General features: G+C 54.8%; 1 protein-coding gene across 3 annotated transcripts; it reads left to right on the forward strand.

Moving 5' to 3' along the window:
- The first annotated feature begins 1,358 nt into the window (after positions 1-1,358).
- On the forward strand, positions 1,359-15,837 carry ITGA2B (integrin subunit alpha 2b). Of its 3 annotated transcripts, none has more exons than XM_028092798.2 (30): positions 1,361-1,690; positions 3,635-3,756; positions 3,853-3,950; positions 4,057-4,222; positions 4,445-4,494; positions 4,571-4,616; positions 4,710-4,838; positions 5,189-5,236; positions 5,391-5,434; positions 5,587-5,640; positions 5,780-5,832; positions 6,034-6,245; positions 8,794-8,976; positions 9,219-9,264; positions 9,366-9,470; positions 9,554-9,609; positions 9,702-9,853; positions 9,999-10,124; positions 10,527-10,594; positions 10,712-10,859; positions 11,663-11,755; positions 11,987-12,066; positions 12,389-12,469; positions 12,591-12,687; positions 12,789-12,941; positions 13,060-13,185; positions 13,669-13,782; positions 14,004-14,105; positions 14,297-14,413; positions 15,577-15,837. In XM_028092798.2, the coding sequence occupies exons 1-30, from the start codon at positions 1,371-1,373 to the stop codon at positions 15,628-15,630; spliced, it is 3,243 nt and encodes a 1,080-aa protein (XP_027948599.1). In that variant the 5' UTR covers positions 1,361-1,370; the 3' UTR covers positions 15,631-15,837. The 3 variants fall into 3 exon arrangements, with proteins under 3 accessions (XP_087884366.1, XP_027948599.1, XP_027948600.1); XM_028092799.2 differs by having other exon boundaries at positions 4,448-4,494; XM_088028240.1 differs by having other exon boundaries at positions 1,359-1,690; positions 3,635-3,950; positions 4,571-4,838.
- Positions 15,838-18,861: the final 3,024 nt, after the last annotated feature.

Below are 18,861 nucleotides of genomic sequence, written 5' to 3' on the forward strand. Positions count from 1 at the left end.
AAAACCTTTAAAAAAAAAAAAAAAAGAGGGGCGCCTGGGTGGCTCAGATGGTTAAGCGTCTGCCTTCAGCTCAGGTCATGGTCCCAGGGTCCTGGGATCGAGCCCCACATTGGGCTCCCTGCTCAGCGGGAAGCATGCTTCTCCCTCTCTCACTCCCCCTGCTTGTGTTCCCTCTCTCGCTGTGTCTCTCTGTGTCAAATAAATAAATTTTAAAAATCTTAAAAAAAAAAAAAAAGATAGCTGGGCAGGATAAGATGGTGGTTAAGTTTGGTTAGAAAATAAAGAGTAAAAGGAGGATGTGGCGGTCTTCCTTTACCCTGAGCAGATCTCTTGAATTTCCTTCCTGAGAACCTGCTTTTTTGGGGAAGACCTGCAGTGCCAATAAGACTTGGCACTCCTCTTGTCATCCAGAGACAATTACCGTGCCTTTCTGCTCAAAACTATTCTCGTTCCACTGTGACTCCGTGTTTGCATCTTCCATCCTCAGTGCATGCTCCCATTCAGTCCATCTGTCAGCAATACCTACTAGGTGTTGGGCTCTTGGTTAGACCCTGGGGCCACAGAAAGGAGCCTTGCTCTCAAGGGAGTCATGGACACAATCATGTCCATGAATGGACCATGACTAAACAGTGTGATCAGTGCTGTGCCCACGTGTCAACTCCGGAGTGCCAGCCTGAGGAATTGAGGGAGGCTTCCCCTAGGCAATGACCCCACTAGAATCAAGTCTTGAGTGGACAAGAGCTCTGTCACCCAAGAAAGAGTGAGGGTCTGCCTTCAACTGAACCACTGGTATATAGTCCCAGAGCCTGTGAACCAGAATACCCTGGACTCCACTCTATCCCCACTTCCTTTCCCCTTCACCCCTTCACCAGCACCAGCTGCGTTGCTGTGGCCACACTAAGACTCGGCCTGAGTTGGAGGGAGAGTGAAGCAGCTTGCTACACCAATATGGGTGACCAAGACCCTGGAAGGAGGAAGTGGGTAAGTGCCTTATCCAAAAGGATATAGCAGCCTCAAGTCTTATCAGGGGAGAGCAGCTTCCTTCCTCCTTCCTCCACTTCTGACCAAGTCACAGTGGGCCACAGCAATGCAGGCAGCTGTGAGGTGGGGACGAAGAGCTGTAAAACGGCTAGAGTGGAGGTGTACGGACCAGTTCATGGTTAAGCTACCCCAAGCAGAAAAGAACGGTGGCTTAGACTAGCATGGTGGGAGTGGAAATGTGAAGATTCAAGAGACACAGTTGAGAGGCAGAACCAACAGGACTTGGTGATTAGAACTATTCTCAGGAAAAGGGAGGAGTCATGGCTTTCAGTCATTAGCATCCACCCCCAGGGTGGCCTCACCCCCTTTCTGGCAATCCAAGAAACCATATGGCTCTTTCCTCTGCCTACTGCTCAGCAAGTGGGTTCCAGTTTGATAAGAAAAGCCTTCCCGTGGTAGAAACTGAAAGGAAGAGGAAGGAGCTCACCCATTCCTGCCTAGGAGGTTGTGGGAGAAGGAAGATGGCCAGAGCTGTGTGTCCACTTCATGCCCTCTGGCTTCTGGAGTGGGTGCAGCTGCTCTTGGGACCTGGTCCCATCCCTCCAGCCTGGGCCTTGAACCTGGACCCAGTGCAACTCACCTTGTACACGGGCCCCAATGGCAGCCACTTTGGGTTTTCACTGGACTTCTACAAGGACAACCATGGGAGGTGAGCCTGGGGTGAAGTTTGGGCGTTGGGAAAGCGGATTCCCCACCATCACCACTTCTGTGAACCTCAAGCTCCCCATTTGCTATAGAGGTTGAGCAAAGAGACTTTGAGGCTCTATTCAGAATTAGTTCTTTTTAGGAATACTGGCAGGAACTAGCTCAGGTAAGGGTGTCAGGCAGGGGCACAAAGGGGAAGGTGGGCACCAAAACTACAGCAAGAACAAAGGGAAGATAAAAGTTGATGCCTTGTTTTTTCCCTCAAGGATCAATTGTATGACCTACTCCACCTTGGTCTCCTCCAAATACAGAGAGGAGCACATGTCTGAAATTGACTTGCAAAACTGTCTACCCACTCCCACCTTGCTTTTCTACTCCATGCCCCTCATGCCCATCAAAATTACAGATATTTGAAAAGAAACAATAGAGCATTAATGGCTGGGATTGGTCAGCTGTGAAATCAGACTTCCAAGATGAGAGTCCTGGTTCCTTCTCTTTATAGTAACTACCCTGCCCAAGGGACTTATTGTGGTAGCGCTGTGATGCCCCCCCTGGGGATGGCAGGCAGCCCTCAAGTATCTGCCTCTTGGGGGATTTCCTCTGCTGAAGAGAGTCACCTCCCCCGAGTCCCCTTTCCAAGGTGGCCTACAACCAGCGACTGATCAATGAGGAGGCGGAGGGAGGAGAGAGGTGTAAGGGTCTGATGTTCTCACCTCAACTTGGGACGGTTCTGCAGGGTCCTTCTAGCTCTGGAGCTCCCAGGATGTTGGCCCATGGCTGTCATTGGGCCTGAATCAGCACCATACTCCTTTCTTTGCCCACTCCTGCTCCTTTCCCTTTATTTTTTTTTAAAGATTTTATTTATTTATTTGACAGAGAGAGACACAGCGAGAGAGGGAACATAAGCAGGGGGAGTGGGAGAGGGAGAGGGAGAAGCAGGCTTCCCGCCGAGCAGGGAGCCCGATGCGGGGCTCGATCCTAGGACCCCGGGATCATGACCTGAGCCGAAGGCAGACGCTTAACGACTGAGCCACTCGGGCGCCCCTCTTTTTTTTTTTTTTTTTTAAGATTTTATTTGTCAGAGAGAGGAAGAGAGCACAGAAGCAGGGGGTGTGGCAGGCAGAGGGAGAAGCCGGCTCCCTGCTGAGCAAGGAGCCGGATGTGGGGCTTGATCCCAGGACATGACCTGAGCCAAAGGCAGACACTTAACTGACTGAGCCACCCAGGCGCCCCTTTCCCTTTCTTTCTACAGATATTGGCCTCATAGGCATTACTTAAACATCCTGCGAGCTAAAAGAGAAAAAATTACAGCATGTTTTTGAGTACATGTTATATGTTACTTGGTTGGCACCATGCGAAAATGTCTCTCATACATTGATTTCATTTACTTCTGACATTGGTTGGTATTGTCCCCAATATATATATGGTAGAACTATGATTTGAACCTAGATCTACTAAGGTCCTCAGTGATATCAGTACCCCCACTTTAGAGGTGCTCAGTAGCTTCCCTAATTCTTCACCATTAAAACTAGCTCTCAGGAAGGTATCTGATAACAATCTTAAGTTCTAGGGAGCATGTTAACCCCTGACTTTTGGTGTGGGGCACAAGGGTGAGGGATATGGAGTGTGGATGGTGTGCAGAGCTTAGGAGGTCTTTCTCAGCAAGGATGACAAACTCCTCATATTTAAATCAAACCAAATGGTTATAGTACCAGCTTTACCGTTAACTTGCTAGACTACTTTAGGCACGTGGCTTCCCCACTGGGAGACAGTTTCATTGCCCATAAAATGAGAAGGCTGGCCTCCATGGTCTGTGATGTCTCATTGAGGGAAGATGATCCAGTGCCCTCCAAGGCACACAGCTCTTCTGGGTAGTGCTCTCAGCGCAGGTGCCGGGGTATGTGGTACCTCGGGATCCGCACCGCGCTCACCCAGCTTTCCTACGCAGAGTGGCCATCGTGGTGGGCGCCCCGCGGACCCTGGGCCCAAGCCAGGAGGAGACAGGCGGCGTGTTCCTGTGCCCGTGGAGGGCGGAGGGCAGCCAGTGCACCTTGCTGACCTTCGACCTCAGTGAGTCCAGCGCAAGGAGGGAAAGCGGGGGTGGGGGGTGCTACAGGGAACGTGGACGGCCGGGCTTCAGCGCCCCACCCTTCTTGTGCCCTCCAGATGATGAGACCCGACACGTAGGCTCCCACACCTTCCAAACCTTCAAGTCCCGGCAAGGACTGGGGGCGTCGGTCGTCAGCTGGAACGACAACATTGTGGTGGGCGCCGCGGAACGGGGCACAGAGAGCAGTCGGGGGCAGGGAAACGTGGAGGGGGGAACCCCGAGTCCCGCCGGTTCCCCACTCTCCTGTGGCCCTGCTCCAGGCCTGCGCCCCCTGGCAGCACTGGAACGCCCTAGAAAAGACCGAAGAAGCTGAGAAGACGCCCGTAGGTGGCTGCTTCGTGGCTCAGCTACAGAACGGCCACCGCGCAGAGTACTCGCCCTGTCGGGCTAACACCATGAGCCAGGTTTACGTGAAAAACGGCTTTAGTGAGTTCAGCTATCCGTTCTGTCTCCGCCCACTCACGGCCCCTTAGCTCCGCCCTCAACCTAATTACCCCTCCACCCCCCGCCGGGCGCCCCCTAGGCCTATTCTCAGTCTGGCAACCCCGGTGGCCCAACTCGGCCCAGCTCTTAGCCCCGCCCCGGCCCAGGCTCCAGTGCACACTCCTCGATCTGTCCCTTCGCTGACCCCGCCCCTTCCCCCTCCAGTAGACGACCGGCGCTACTGCGAAGCGGGCTTCAGCTCCGTGGTTACTCAGGCGAGTAGGGAGCCTAAGCGGCGTGGGGGCGGCTCCCAAACAGGGCTCCCTCTCACTTCCAGGGCTTCCCTTTCAGGCTGGAGAGCTGGTGCTTGGGGCCCCTGGCGGCTATTTTTTCTTAGGTACCTGCCCATCCGTACACCTCCCTCCCTTCTCTGGGCCTGGGGAGACCCCAGGAGTCTGGGTCCCCACACCGGCTGTCCCTTGCGCCCTAGGTCTCCTGGCGCGGGCTCCCATTACCAGTATCGTCTCGAGTTACCGCCCAGGCACCCTCTTGTGGCACGTGCCCAACCAGAGCTTCACCTTAGACTACAGCAAGCCAGAGTACTACGACGGCTACCGGGGTAACCCTGGCGCCTCCCTTCTAGGCCTCCCCGCACTCTATCACCGCCCACTCCGCCGGGCAAGTCCTGCCCCTGCCGGAGCGCCAACCCCAGCTGGCCAACCCCAGCACCTAAGGCGCCTCCGCCCTCGGCTCCCAGAGCTCCCGCGCCACCGCCCCACTCCCATATGCCCCAGCTTATCTTTCGCACCCTGGATTCGCTGCGCAGCCTAGGGCAGGTCTTGGCCTCAGTTTTCCCATCTCCACAATGCAGGGTTTGGACTGGGTGGTCTCTGAGTCCCCTTCTTCCTCGCCCTTGGCCCTCTCCCTGCTTCGCCCTCCCAGAAAGATTAATTCGTGCTGTGTCTTCAGGGTACTCGGTGGCCGTGGGAGAGTTCGACGGGGATCTCAATACTACAGGCAAGAAATCCATTTAGGGACAAAGGTTGGGGGACCCAGCCCGGGGAGGAGCACTTCCAAGCCCCACACCGAAATCTCCCCTGGGCTGCAGAATGGCGGATGGGAGGGGGCTAGGTTCGAAGGACCTCATTCACTGGGGTCCGGCTCTCCGCAGAGTATGTCCTCGGTGCCCCCACCTGGAGCTGGACCCTGGGAGCGGTGAGTGCCCTGTCCCGCCACCGGGCATCCCAAAGCCCCCGACCCCACTTCTCAGCCTCACAAGCCCCCTAAACCTCCTGCCCTTTCTCACCCAAAACGGGAGGCTGTCTTGGGGAGCAAGAATGACGTGCTCCTGTGCATTCTCCGTGCAGGTGGAAATTTTGAACTCCTCCCACCAGACGCTGCACAAGCTGCATGGAGAGCAGGTGGAGGCCCGCCCCGGTGGGAGTGGCCGACGCTGGGGAATTGGAAACCTAGAATATTCCACGGGGGGCGGGGGGGGCAATGTGTAAGAGAGGGTGCCGGCCTGGGGGCGGGAATTAAGTATGCCTCGTCTTCCTGCAGATGGCTTCGTATTTTGGACACTCGGTGACCGTCACTGATGTCAACGGAGACGGGTGAGGGGTGCCCCATCCCTACCAGTTTGGGTCCCCAATCACCAGAGGGGTTGACTGCTCTCAGTCTCCCCCTTTCCTCGCCCACTCCCACGTGACGATCACCGAGGGGAGCGGGAGGGTGAGAATGGAATGGGCGAGATTTGGCCCAGGCCCGCAGCAGCCCCCTGACCCACCCCACCGCCCTGCGCGTCTGGCCTGCAGGAGGCACGACCTGCTGGTGGGCGCGCCACTGTACATGGAGAGCCGCGCTGGCCGCAAGCTGGCCGAGGTGGGGCGCGTGTACTTGTTCCTGCAGCCTCGAGGCCACCACGTGCTGGGCGCCCCCAGCCTCCTGCTGACCGGCACACAGCTCTACGGGCGGTTCGGCTCGGCCATCGCACCTCTGGGCGACCTCGACCGGGACGGTTACAACGGTAAGGGAGGGGAGGAGCCCCACTTGCTGCAGAGTGGTTAACAGCCACAACAAAGACCACGGATTTGACCGGAGGGCGGCGGGAGCCGGGGAAGGGGGCTTTTCCGGAGAAGAGTTGAAAGAGACCACTTAGGATTTGTTTGCATTCATCCAGGCAAGAGATGGTGACCGCTGGGTGTGGATTTTGGCAGTGGAGTTAGAGATGGGGTGATTTCACGGATATTTAGTACCTGGACTATTAGGACTTGATGGGTGGCTGGATGTGGAGCTAAGAGAGAGCAAGGGGTTGAGGGGGTGTTGGTGCCTTCGCTGCCTGGAGTTCAGGCCAAGTGGTGGGCCTGGGGAGGGGAGGGCGGGGGCAGAGATCAGCAGGTCAGCTCTGGGCCTGTTTGACCTTGAAGGGCTTGGGAGCATTAGGCAGACATCCAGAGAACAGTTGTGTGTGCCTTCCCCACTGGCACCAGAGAGTTCCGAGTGGGAGACAGGCGCTTGGAGAGGGTGGATGAGGCCCTGGGCACATGTGAAGTGAGAAGAGGCATAGGACAAAGCCCTGGGGAGCTAAAGCATTTAGGGGAAGTGAGTCTAGAAAGGAGACAGGAGTGTCCAGAGAAGTAGAAGGGAAACCAGGAGATCTCATGGCCCAGAACTGAAAGGAAGAGAATGCTCTGAGCAGGAGGAAGGGGGTCAGTGGTTCCAGATGCTGCCAAAAGACATCGTTAGATGGGGCTGGAGAAGTCTCCGTGGGCTTTAGCAAGAAGGAGGTCATTGGTGACAGTGAGAAGAAACCGAGGCACAGAAGTCAGAATGCCACGGGGCAAAGTAAGAATGGAAGTGAAGAATTGGAGGCAGCCAGTGTAGACAGCTCTTTCAGCCAGTTTGTGAAAGGACAAAAAAAAAAAAAAAGAAAGAAAAGATGATTCCTGAAAGATGAGCATCAAGAGAAGGTGATTCTAATTTCAAAGCATACGGAGTAGGTTGAAGGTGGAGGAAATGATCTTGTGGGGAAACAGGGTGGTGAGGAAAGTGAGCCAGAGGAGTGTCCCTGTGATGCTCCTTGGAGAAGGCTGGGCTGGGATATTTAGCCTGGTGGCAGGGTGTAGGAGTTGGGGAAAGTGCGTTCGGATTTATAGCACAAGAGTTGGGCTGCTTCTCTTTGTGAAGGAGGTAGGGGGCTGGGAGCTTGAAGAAAGTTTGAAATAGGTGCTGAGCAGAGTGGGAGAGGGGGCTGAGCAGAACCCCCTCAGGACCACTGGGTACTGCCTTAGATCCCTAGTTTAGATGGGCGGTTAGGAATCCCCGGGGCCCCAACTGCTGAGGTCTGGCCAGGCTTGCTAAGGACTAGCAATGGGGTAAGATGGCAGAGGATCTGACCAGGGTGATCAAATGGTCAGAAATAAGCAAAGAGATGAAGATGCTAAAGATCAGGAGGGAGGGGAGGCCCAGAGCCTGGGGATGAGACTGGTCAGGGTGGTCTTATTTGGATGAATTCCATGTAACTCCATCAGAAAAATCAATAGATTTTTTTTTAAAGGAAAAAAGGTGCATAGAAAACAAAAGATAGTTACAACATACGTATAAAAGATCTTATTGCTGTCACATGTAAAGAACTTTTTTTTTAAGATTTTTTTATTTATTTATTCATGAGAGACAGAGGGGGAGAGAGAGAGAGAGAAGCAGAGGGAGAAGCAGGCTCCCAAGGAGCAGGGAGCCCAATGCGGAACTCGATCCCAGGACCCCGGGATCATGACCTGAGCCAAAGGCAGACGCTTAACCATCTGAGCCACCCAGGCACCCACATGTAAAGAACTCTTATAAAGTAATAAGATTATGATGATTAACAAATACATTTTCAAGAGTGATCTTAAAAGTTATTAGTGATGACAAGCCCATAGTGCGACTCTGAGTTTGCATGGTGGAATTGAAATGGGGTGAAGGGTGGACCCTGGGTGGCTCAGTTGGTTAAGCGTCTGACTCTTGATTTTGGCTCAGGTCATGATCTCAGGGTCATAGGATGGAGCCCCAAGTTGGGCTCCGTGCTGGGCGTGGAGCTTGCTTGGGATTCTCTCCCTCTCCCTCTGCCGCTCCTGCTCGCGCACGCATGCACGTTCTCTCTCTCTCTAAAATAAATATATTCTTTAAAAAAAAAAAAAGAAAGAAAGAAAGAAATGGGATGAAGTTCCCTAGGGGAAGAGGGGGCCACTACTTAATAGGTCTTGGTTATTTAATCTTCTGGGACTCAGTTTTTTCATCTAAAATGGGAATAATAATGCCTAATTTTCAGGATGAAATGAAATTGTGTCAGTATATTTTCCTCAATAGATACCAAGGGCTGCTACTGTTTTTATAATCATCCTACTTGGCGGGTCTCTCTTGTACAAAGCTGTAAACTCCTGGAGGGCAGGGCAGGTGCCTCCTTGACGCTGACTCTTGCATCCCGCTGCTGATCTCCTGGGGTATCCCAGAGAGGGAGCTGGGGGCCACCTGGATAACAAACAGAAATTGGAGAAAATGATAGCAAACAGCCCCTCCCCTTCTGTTGCTCCTTCCAGATGTTGCAGTGGCCGCCCCATATGGAGGTCCCAGTGGTCGGGGCCAAGTGCTGGTGTTCCTGGGGCAGAGCGAGGGGCTGAGCTCACGCCCCTCCCAGATCCTGGACAGCCCCTTCCCAGCAGGCTCTGGCTTCGGCTTCTCCCTGCGAGGTGCCACCGACATCGATGACAATGGATACCCAGGTGCCCCTGGAATGCGTCCAGCTAGCCAAGAAGGGCTCTCGGGCATTAGCTGGAGATGCTGAAAGACACAGTCAGGGGCCTGTGCCCCACTGAGTGTTCTGACCCATCTGGGAGGCTGGGAGGCCAGGGGAGGCCAGGTCGAAACCCCAGCGGGGGAAATGGTGTGGGAAACCCTGAGAAAGCTGAGATGAGGACCCCATGCCTCCTCTAACTGCTGATTCTGACCCCTCCAATATCTGTAGACCTCCTGGTGGGAGCTTATGGGGCCAACAAGGTGGCTGTGTACAGGTGAGTGCCGGCTCCAGGGGCATGGTGGGGGACGGTCCGCACCATCAGAGGATACTGGGCCAGGGGGGCCCACAATGGCAAGCCTCCCCCCATGCCACCAGAGCTCAGCCAGTGGTGATGGCCAATGTCCAGCTGCTGGTGCAAGATTCACTGAATCCTGCTGTGAAGAATTGTGTCCTGCCCCAGACCCAGACGCGCGTGACCTGGTGAGGAGACAGAGGGCATGGGCCAGGCAAGGTCTGGGACTTTGAGGGTCTCTACTCCCTGAGCCCAACTCCTATCTTTGCAGCTTTAACATACAGATGTGTGTAGGAGCCACTGGGCACAACATTCCTCAGCAGCTGCGTGAGTGTCGTCATGGGGACAGAAGGGCGGTGGGTCTGGCTCCCCTGGAGGCTGGCCAGGGAGACCCTGACCCTCCCTGCTTGCCTTGCCAGCCCTAAATGCCGAGCTGCAGCTGGACCGGCAGAAGCCCCGCCAGGGCCGGCGGGTGCTACTGCTGAATTCGCAATTGTCAGGCACCACGCTGCATCTGGACCTGGGCGGGAGGCACAGCCCCATCTGCCACACCACCGTGGCTTTCCTCCGAGTACACCCAGGCGGGGGATGGGAAGGGCTGGGTGTGCAATCCTGTTCCTCCAGCCCTGGGGCATGGGCTGGATGCTGCGGGTACGGGGCTGGTCAGAGGGACATGTATGGCAGGGTGCATGGTCTGACTCTTGTCCCCTCCCTAGGACGAGGCCGACTTCCGGGACAAGCTGAGCCCCATTGTGCTCAGCTTCAATGTGTCCTTGCAAACCAGGAAGGATGGAGTAGCCCCTGCTGTCGTGCTTCATGGAGACACCCATGTCCAGGAGCAGGTGGGGATGGGTGGGAACAGGCAAAGGAGGTGCAGGACCCCTGCCAGAAAGTCAGGGTTAGGGTTAGTGTCCCAAGTCCTAATGGGAACCCCAAAACCTTGATGTCATCGCTCATCTTTGATGTCACTCTAAACCTTAATGAAAACCCCCAAAATTCAAAATTCCTTAAACCCTGATTCAAGCCCCATGTGTTGTTGACATCACCTGTAAACTGACAAACCCATAAATCCTAATGTCACCGTCCTGACATCCCAAACCCTGATGCAAACCCTGAAGCTGTGATGTCAGCTCCAGACTCCTTTTCATTCTCAGACCTTCTAATTCCCTAAGTCTTGGTGTGACCGTCCCCGCAAACTTCACATGTCCCCAACTCACCCGCACACCTTGATATGCCTCTTCTAGACCCGCATCATCCTGGACTGTGGGGAAGATGACCTGTGCGTGCCCCAGCTCCAGCTCACCGTCAACGTGTGAGAAGGCCATTCGCCCCATGACACCCCTTCACCACCTGATACTCTGTCCTCACTCCCCTCCCAGACCCTGGGCCTGGGCCTGGCCTCCTCCGCTTTACTCCTTTCTCCCCATAGGATGGGCTCCCCCCTCCTCATTGGAGCCGATAATGTGCTGGAGCTGCAGATGGCTGCAGCCAACGAGGGCGAGGGGGCCTACGAAGCAGAGCTGGCCGTGCACCTGCCCCTAGGCGCCCACTATATGCGGGCCATCAGCAACATCGAGGTAAGGCCCCACCTTGGGGGCATTCCCAGGGACCTGGGAGGTACAAGAGCCCTGCCTCTCATTTTCCACCTGAGAGCCCCCACTTCTCTTAGGCGTTGCTGTAAAAACTGTGATTTGATTTTTTTTTTTAATTTGGAAAAGGTGTTCTTGCTTATAGCATAAAATCCAAGGACTATTCTAAAACCCAAACCAAAAGTGGCTCAGGAACTAAATGTTAGCGGGAACTTCTGTTAGAAGAACTGTGTTAACGGGGACTTCTGTTAACATTTGGTGGACTTCCTTTCAGTCTTTTTTCTCAATATCAACAGACACTTACATGGGCCTATAATTTATTTATTTTTTAATTTTGTTGATGTAGTTTGTAACAACAGGATCATGGTCTCTGTAATGTTTTGTGTTTTTTATTTCCAAAAATGTCATTAAAAATAATAAGGTGCGGAGCGCCTGAGTGGCTCAGTCGTTGGGCATCTGCCTTCGGCTCAGGTCATGATCCCATCGGGCTCCCTGCTCAGCGGGAAGCCTGCTTCTCCCTCTCCCACTCCCCCTGCTGTGTTTCCCTCTCTCGTTGTGTCTCTCTGTGTCTAATAAATAAATAAAATCTTTAAAAAAAAAAAAAAGAAAGAAAAGAAAATAATAAGGTGCCCTGGGGATACGTAAAGGAGAATGTGATATCCCTCAAACTCCCACCCTGAGAAGCCCCCCTCTCCACCCTGGCACACAAGTCCTTTGCGGACTTTCCAGGGGAGTTTGCATGTATATGGGATACTCCAGCCATCTGCTTTCTTGAAACTACCTCCCTGAAGGGCTTTGAGAGACTCATCTGTAACCAGAAGAAGGAGAATGAGACCAAGATGGTGCTGTGTGAGCTGGGCAACCCCATGAAGAGGAATGCCCGGGTGAGGCCCCAAGGCGTGGCTCCTGGGTCCACTCTACCAAGGGCTCAGACACAGCTGAGTTTTAGGGGCAGGGCTTGGAGTCCTATAGCTCTGGGCTGGAATACTGGTCCTCACACTCCCTGTGTTCTTGGCTGAGTGGCTTTCCCTCTTTCAGTGGGCTTCTGAGATAATGGGACAGAGCGGCCCAGAGTGGGCCTCTGGGCCATGACTTTGGCCCTCCCTGTCTCTCAGATAGGAATCACGATGTTGGTGAGTGTGGAGAACCTGGAAGAGGCTGGGGAGCGTGTGTCCTTCTGGCTACAGATCAGAAGGTACTGGACTGGGGAACATTCCTACTCACCTCCCTTCCCCTGGCTGATCCTGATGCAGACACCCTCAGATGCCCTCCTTGCAGAAGGGTCTTCTGGGATGCCCGCTCTTCAGACGTCCCCGTTCCCTTTCTTCCCCCGAGACTTGTGTCTGGGTCTTGGAGCCCTAGAAGAAGGTCTTTCCCAGGTCTAACTTCGGTGTGGCGTGCTGTTTGTGGAGTTAGCGCTTCCTGACCCCTCTGAAATTCTGGCCCTGCCCCAGAGAGTTCTGATGTCCACTGGGCTGGTGTCCCTGACCTGCATCTCCTTATCCGCTCCCCTCCAGCAAGAACAGCCAGAATCCGAACAGTGAGGCTGTGCTGCTGGATGTCCCAGTCCGGGCAGAGGCCCATGTGGAGCTGCGAGGGTGAGACCAGGGGCAGATCTGGGAGATGGCGGGCAGAACCCTCAGCTTCAGAGGGCTTTGGAGGAACCCCTACAGGCGAGTCAACTGATCAACCTCACCCAGAGGGATTCGGGCCCCGCAGGAACTCCTTTCCAGCCTCCCTGGTGGTGGTGGCCGAAGAAGACAACAGGGAGAACAGCTCCGACATCTGGGGCCCCAAAGTGGAGCACACCTATGAGGTATGAAGGGCCTTCTGGGACCCAGGCTGGGCTGGGGAGGGACCCAGGAGCTACGCTGTGGGTGCTGAGCCACCTAACATCTGGCCACCGCCACCCGCCAGCTCCACAACAATGGCCCTGGCACTGTAAGTGGCCTCCGCCTCTGCCTCTGCCTCCCTGGCCAGTCCCAGCCTTCTGACCTGCTCTACATCCTGGACATACAGCCCCAGGGGGGGCTTCAGTGCTCCCCCCAGCCCACTCCTAACCCCTACAAGGTGAGAGCCTGGGTGGAAGAAAGGGTTGTGGGTGGGGCCCCAGCCCATCAACCAGGGCCCCTCCGGGAGTGAGGGGGGATGAGTGGAGCTTGGACCCACTGCTTCTTTGCCTCCCCAGCTGAACTGGAGGCTGCCGACCCCCAGCCCCTCCACCACCTCCCTCGGGCATCACAAGCGGGAGCGCAGACAGGCGTCCCTGTCAGGGTCCAACCAGCCAGCCAGGCTGCAGGATCCAGTTCTCCTGGTGAGCAGGCTCCGTGGTCTCCACCTGGGGTCTCCCTGGGGCACAGGGGACAGAGGCTCTGAGAGGCAGGGAGAGGGACCAGCAATGTGGTGTGAGCCTTGGGTGGACCACATTGGTCCCAAGGAATGCTCCAGGTGAGTATGAAGGCTGGGGCTGGTCTTGTGTCTGGGGCCGGGTGGGGGTCCTTGAATCTTCAGAGGTTCCCAGGACATTGAAGTAAATGAAGACATGCCAGAGCAGAGTTACAAACATTCTGGGTGTTGAATGCTGTATGATGACCCACTTCTTCCACCCTTTCCCTGCATCTCTGGAACCGTGTGAGCAGCCCCATTCAGAGATAAAGTCAGAAGCTTGAATCTGAGGCCCTTCCTGCGAGGGAGGCCTGAGCTCCCTGTCCCCCCTGCCCCTTTCTGTTGTTGGGTCCTTGGGGTGGTGAGGGCTGAGGGGTCCGAGGGGCTGGGAACTAACGAGGCATCTCCCTAGAGCTGTGACTCGGGGCCGTACACGGTGGTGCAGTGTGAGCTGCAGGAGATGGAGCGAGGCCAGCGGGCCATGGTCAGGGTGCTGGCCTTCCTGCAGCTGCCCGGCCTCCAGCAGGTGGGGAGGGGCGTGCCGGTGGGCGGGGCTTTCTGGGGGTGGGGCCCAAGCTTGCTCTGGGGAGAGATGGGACAGCAGGGGGTGAAGAGGGAGTGAGGGCAAGGCTTACTTTTGAGGGGAGGGGATTAGGCCAGGGGCAGGACTCCGCAACCGGTAAGCGGGGGCCCGGACTCCTGCAACGAATAGGCCCACGTAAATGGCTTTCACCCCACCCCATTCAGAGGCCACTGGATCAGTTCGTGCTGCAGTCGCAAGCTTGGTTCAACGTCTCCTCCCTTCCCTACGCCGTGCCCGCCCTCAGCCTGCCCAGTGGGGAAACTCTGGTGAGTATGGAGCCTGCAGGACCCACTGTCTTCCCAAGCGTCGGCGCCCCACACGGTGCGGGCGGGGCACCCCCGGCTCTGAGGGATGGCATAGGTAGGTGGTTTGGTTGGGGGTCCTCAGCCCACAAGCTTGAGTCTTTGGGAGAGGCAGGTGTCAAGGTGACTGAGAAAACATGTGGGTTTGCCCTCAGGTGCAGACGCACCTGCTTCGAGCCTTGGAGGAAAGGGACATTCCCATCTGGTGGGTGCTGGTAGGCGTGCTCGGCGGCCTGGTGTTGCTCATGCTCCTGGTCCTGGCCATGTGGAAGGTGAGGCGTGAAGGGAGGGTGGGCAGGGTCCCTGGGTGGGCACAGGCTTGGCCGTGCCCTACCTCACAGGGAGGCAGGGAGAGATGGTGGTGACCCAGGGTCCATTCATATCTCCACTATTAGAGTGTCATTCTCCAGAGGACCTCTTCCAGGGCACAGACCCCTGGGAGAGGTGGCACCTAAAATCCTAAGTCCTTTCAGCCTGTTCCCCACTTAAAGGAAGAGTCACAGGGAGGGAGTCCTGCCTTCAGGAATTCCCTGTCTAAGGAGGACAGGGCTCACCTCCCGATCCCTTCCCCCTGACTGAGGTGGGAGACCCGAGTCTGATCCAGACCCTCTGGGGAGGCCCTCTGGGGTCACTCCCTCCTCTGCACCAGGAGGGCTGTTCTCAAACTCGTTCAAGTGCTCAACCCCTGGGAAGTCATGGTGCTTTTAGGGAAAATCATGCATTAGACTTACAGCCATCAAATACATATCACTGGGCGCTTGAGTCACATAGAGACATAATGGCCAATAATTAAGAAAAATTCAGGGGAGGGGCACCTGCATGGCTCAGTCAGTTAAGCATCTGCCTTCAGCTCCAGTCATGATCTTGGGGTCCTGGGATTGAGCCTCACATCTGGGCTCCCTGATCAGTGGGGAGTCTGCTTCTCCCTCTCCCTCTGCCCCTATCCCCTACTCATGCTTTCTCTCTCCCTCTCTCTCTCTCAAATAAATAAATAATCTTTAAAAAAGTTGAGGGGAGGGGTGCCTGTGTGGCTCAGTCATTAAGTGCCTGCCTTCAGCTCAGGTCATGATCCCAGGGTCCTGGGATCAAGTCCACGTCAGGCTCTCTGCTCTACGTCAGGGAGCCTGCTTCTCCCTCTCCCACTCCCCCTGCTTGTGCTCCCTCTCTTGCTGTCTCTCTCTCTGTCAAATAAATAAATAAAATCTTCAAAAAAAAATTCAGGGGAAAAAGACAAATTAAAAACAAGTAACTTGTTACATCTGTTATCTCTGAGTGGGGAAGGCCTCCATTTGTGCATGCAGTGGGATCTGATTCTCTGCTGGTCCAGGGAGAGGACCTCCTGACTGGCTGCTTTCTAGCCTGCTTCTTCAACTGCTGCTTGGGGGGGCCCACTGAGCATCTTTACACCCTGTCCCTGGCCCCTGTGCACCCCCAGGTCGGCTTCTTCAAGCGCAACCGGCCGCCACTAGAAGAAGATGAGGAGGAGTAGTGAGGGGGCAGCCCACACCCTGTCCTAGGAGGAAGGCTGGGGTCTCTGCCTGCTCTGCCCCTTCTTCAATGTGCCCACCCCGCCGCTCTGCTCACCCACGGGTTAGAGCTGTCCCATGGAGGCCTCCTGGTGTTCTCCCCCTCCGGTGAGAGCTGGCCACTCCTTTCCCTGCTGCCCAATAAAGAGGCTGAGCCTCCACCCCCAGCATGCTGCCTCCTCTTGGGTCTGCGAAGAGAAGAGGACCAGGGACAGGTGATGTTTGGGGGGAGGGGCTGGGGCTAGCAGAAGTGTGAGCAGAGAGTGTCTCCGCCAATTACTGTCTTTGGGGAGTGTCTGGGAGTAGAGAGTGGGGGCGGAACAGAGGAGAAAGGGTGGCAGAGCCTCCAGAAGAGACTGGAGGGGGATGGGGTGTCTGAGCGTGCCGGGTGCCATGGAGGATGGGAGCATCAGAGAAGGCAGGCTGGTCCCTGGTGGACAGCTTTCAACAGTATTTTTTTTTTTCATGATTTTGGAGGGATAAGCCTCAAGTAGACCTGAGATTCGGGAATATAACTTGCTCTCCCCACTCCCATTTAAAAAAAAAAAAAAAAGCCTTTAAAGCCGTGTTCAGAGTGAGGAGGGGGCCAGGGGAGGCTGACTAAGCCCTCAGCCTGAGGAAAGCAGCACCACACCGGGGAGAGGAGAGCGGGCTTTGCTGTCCAGCTACCCTTCCTCCCCATCAAGGAGAAGGCTCTTCAGTTAGGAAAGAGGGCTCCAGGCAGGGAGCTCACAGGAGGGCTAGGAGCAGAAGACAACTCTCCCGCCTCCGCCCGCCAAGACTGGAGTCCCAGGATAGACGGGGGCTCCACCTGGAGTCCTGAGAATTGTGTTGATTCATGGGTTCAGTGAATATTGATTGAGCATCTCCCATGTGCCCGGTACCCTCCCAGTGCTCAGATGGAGCAGTGAAGAAAGCAAAGTACCGGCCCCTTGTGAGACTTACATTCAACCAAGGGTAAAGAGTAAATGAGCGGGGCGCCTGGGGTGGCTCAGTTGGTTGGGCGACTGCCTTCAGCTTGGGTCATGATCCTGGAGTCCCAGGATCGTGTGGGCATCGGGTTCCCTGCTCAGCAGGGAGTCTGCTTCTCCCTCTGACCCTCCCCCCTCTTGTGCTCTCTCTCTCTCTCTCATTCTCTCTCAAATGAATAAATAAAATCTTTAAAAAAAAAAGTAAACGAGCACATACATGTCTGGTCAGTGGTGGTCAGTGCTGGGAGTAAAAATCAAGGTAAGGAGATTCTGGTAGAATTACGTGGGAGAGGGCTGACATTTTAGGTAGAGCAGTCAGGGAAGGCCTCTGATGAGGTGAGCAGAGAGAGGGATGAATGAGCCAGGTAGCCGCACAAGAATAATATGATCTGGACAGAAAGAGCAGCCCATGAAAAGACCCTGGGGTGGGAGCAGGCTTGATGTGTTTAAATAAAAGCCAGGAGGGGCACCTGGGTGGCTCAGTCATTGGGTGTCTGCCTTCGGCTCGGGTCATGATCCCGGAGTCCTGGGATCGAGCCCCACATCAGGCTCTCTGCTGGGCAGGAAGCCTCCTTCTCCCTCTCCTACTCCCCCTGCTTCCGTTCTCTCTCTCGCTGTGTGTGTGTCTCTCTCTCTGTGTCAAATAAATAAATAAAAAATCTTAAAATAAATAAAAGCCAGGAGGCCCATGGACTGGAGGCCGGCACAGGGTGCAGATGAGATCAGGTGTGGGGGCAGGCAGGCAGCGCCTTTTGGCCATGGGTAGGAGTTTGGACCAGATGCTAAGGGTTGGAGGAGGCCATTGACGAATAGACTTACCTCACAAGAGCTGCTGGTATTTGATTTTACCCAAAGGGATAAAAGGTAAATTTTGCAAAGAAAACAATTTGACATCCATGCATGGCAAGTTCCAAAACAGGTTTTTAGTTGGATGACTTTTCCTAGGAAAAGGTTAAACTGCTGTGATCCTTACACACCAGCCAGACTCCCTCTCCACCCCACCACTGCAACTGGATAGCCCCAGACAGTTGATCTTGATCCAGCAAAGCATTTGACATTTGCCCTTATAGACAAGACAGAAATGTGAGCTGGATTTAAAATTGAACACTTTTGATAAAGCTGAAGGAGAGCTCTATGAGGTTGTTCCAAAGCTCCATCCTGGCCCTGAGCTGCCTGGTGTTGTCCAGAGTCCCTTGAATGGAGACAGGGAAGCTGCTCTCCCCCCTGCAGATGGCTGCTGGCTGTGAGGGAGCTCCAGTACAATGGGTGACTGAAGCCGATTCAAGCAGCCTTGACAGATTGTGAAGCTGGGTTGAAACCAACAAGATGAAATTCACCAGGGATGAGTGCTAAATCCTGTGTTGAGATTCTGGAAAATTGGTTACATAAGAAGAGGACTGGGAAATCTGGTTAGGTGGAAATTTATGAGAAAGAAAGAAAGAGGGAGGGAAGGGGAGAGGGAAAGAGAAAGGAAGGAAGAAAGGAAGGAAGGAAGGAAGGAAGGAAGGAAGGAAGGAAGGAAGGAAGGAAGGAAGGAAGGAAGGAAGGAAGGAGGAAAGGGAAAAAAAGAATCTGGCATCACAAACTCACAACAAGGTCCCCTTAAGTCGGAGGAGCCAACCGGGGGACCCAACCAGGAGAGAAGGCTGCCGTCCTCTGGGGGACAAGGTCCTCCTTGCTCTACATATCCAGTCCCCTTTGCGGCCCCACATTGTGAGAAGAAGGTGAAAGCCGGGGAAAACCAAGAGAGGGACACCAGATTAGATGAGGATTTGGCCACCCAGGAGCTGAATGAGGATGACAACCAGAAACTGGAAAGAAAGCAAGCTTGGGGGCGCCTGGGTGGCTCAGTTGGTTGAGCGGCTGCCTTCGGCTCGGGTCATGGTCCTGGAGTCCCAGGATCGAGTCCCGCATCTGGCTCCCTGCTCCGTGGGGAGTCTGCTTCTCCCTCTGACCCTACCCCCTCTCGTGCACTCTCTCTCTTTCTCTCTCAAATAAATAAATAAATAAAATCTTAAAAAAAAAAAGAAAGCAAGCTTGGCTGGGCCTAGGTCAGGCTTCAAAAGGGGGGTTTAGTGGCTGAGGAAGAAGGAAAAGACTGCCATTCAGGAACCAGAACAAGTAGGACCGAATGGTGATTCTCAGTGAGAGGGAAAGGCCACTCGCATCTCTAGAAGAAATTCCCAAGCATTATGACCGTCCAACAATGGATCTTATTACCTG

The sequence above is a fragment of the Eumetopias jubatus genome, unplaced genomic scaffold (assembly GCF_037043125.1).
Source record: "Eumetopias jubatus isolate StellerSeaLion01/CBP00866 unplaced genomic scaffold, mEumJub1_p1.0 scaffold_10, whole genome shotgun sequence".
NCBI classification, from domain to species: domain Eukaryota; kingdom Metazoa; phylum Chordata; class Mammalia; order Carnivora; family Otariidae; genus Eumetopias; species Eumetopias jubatus.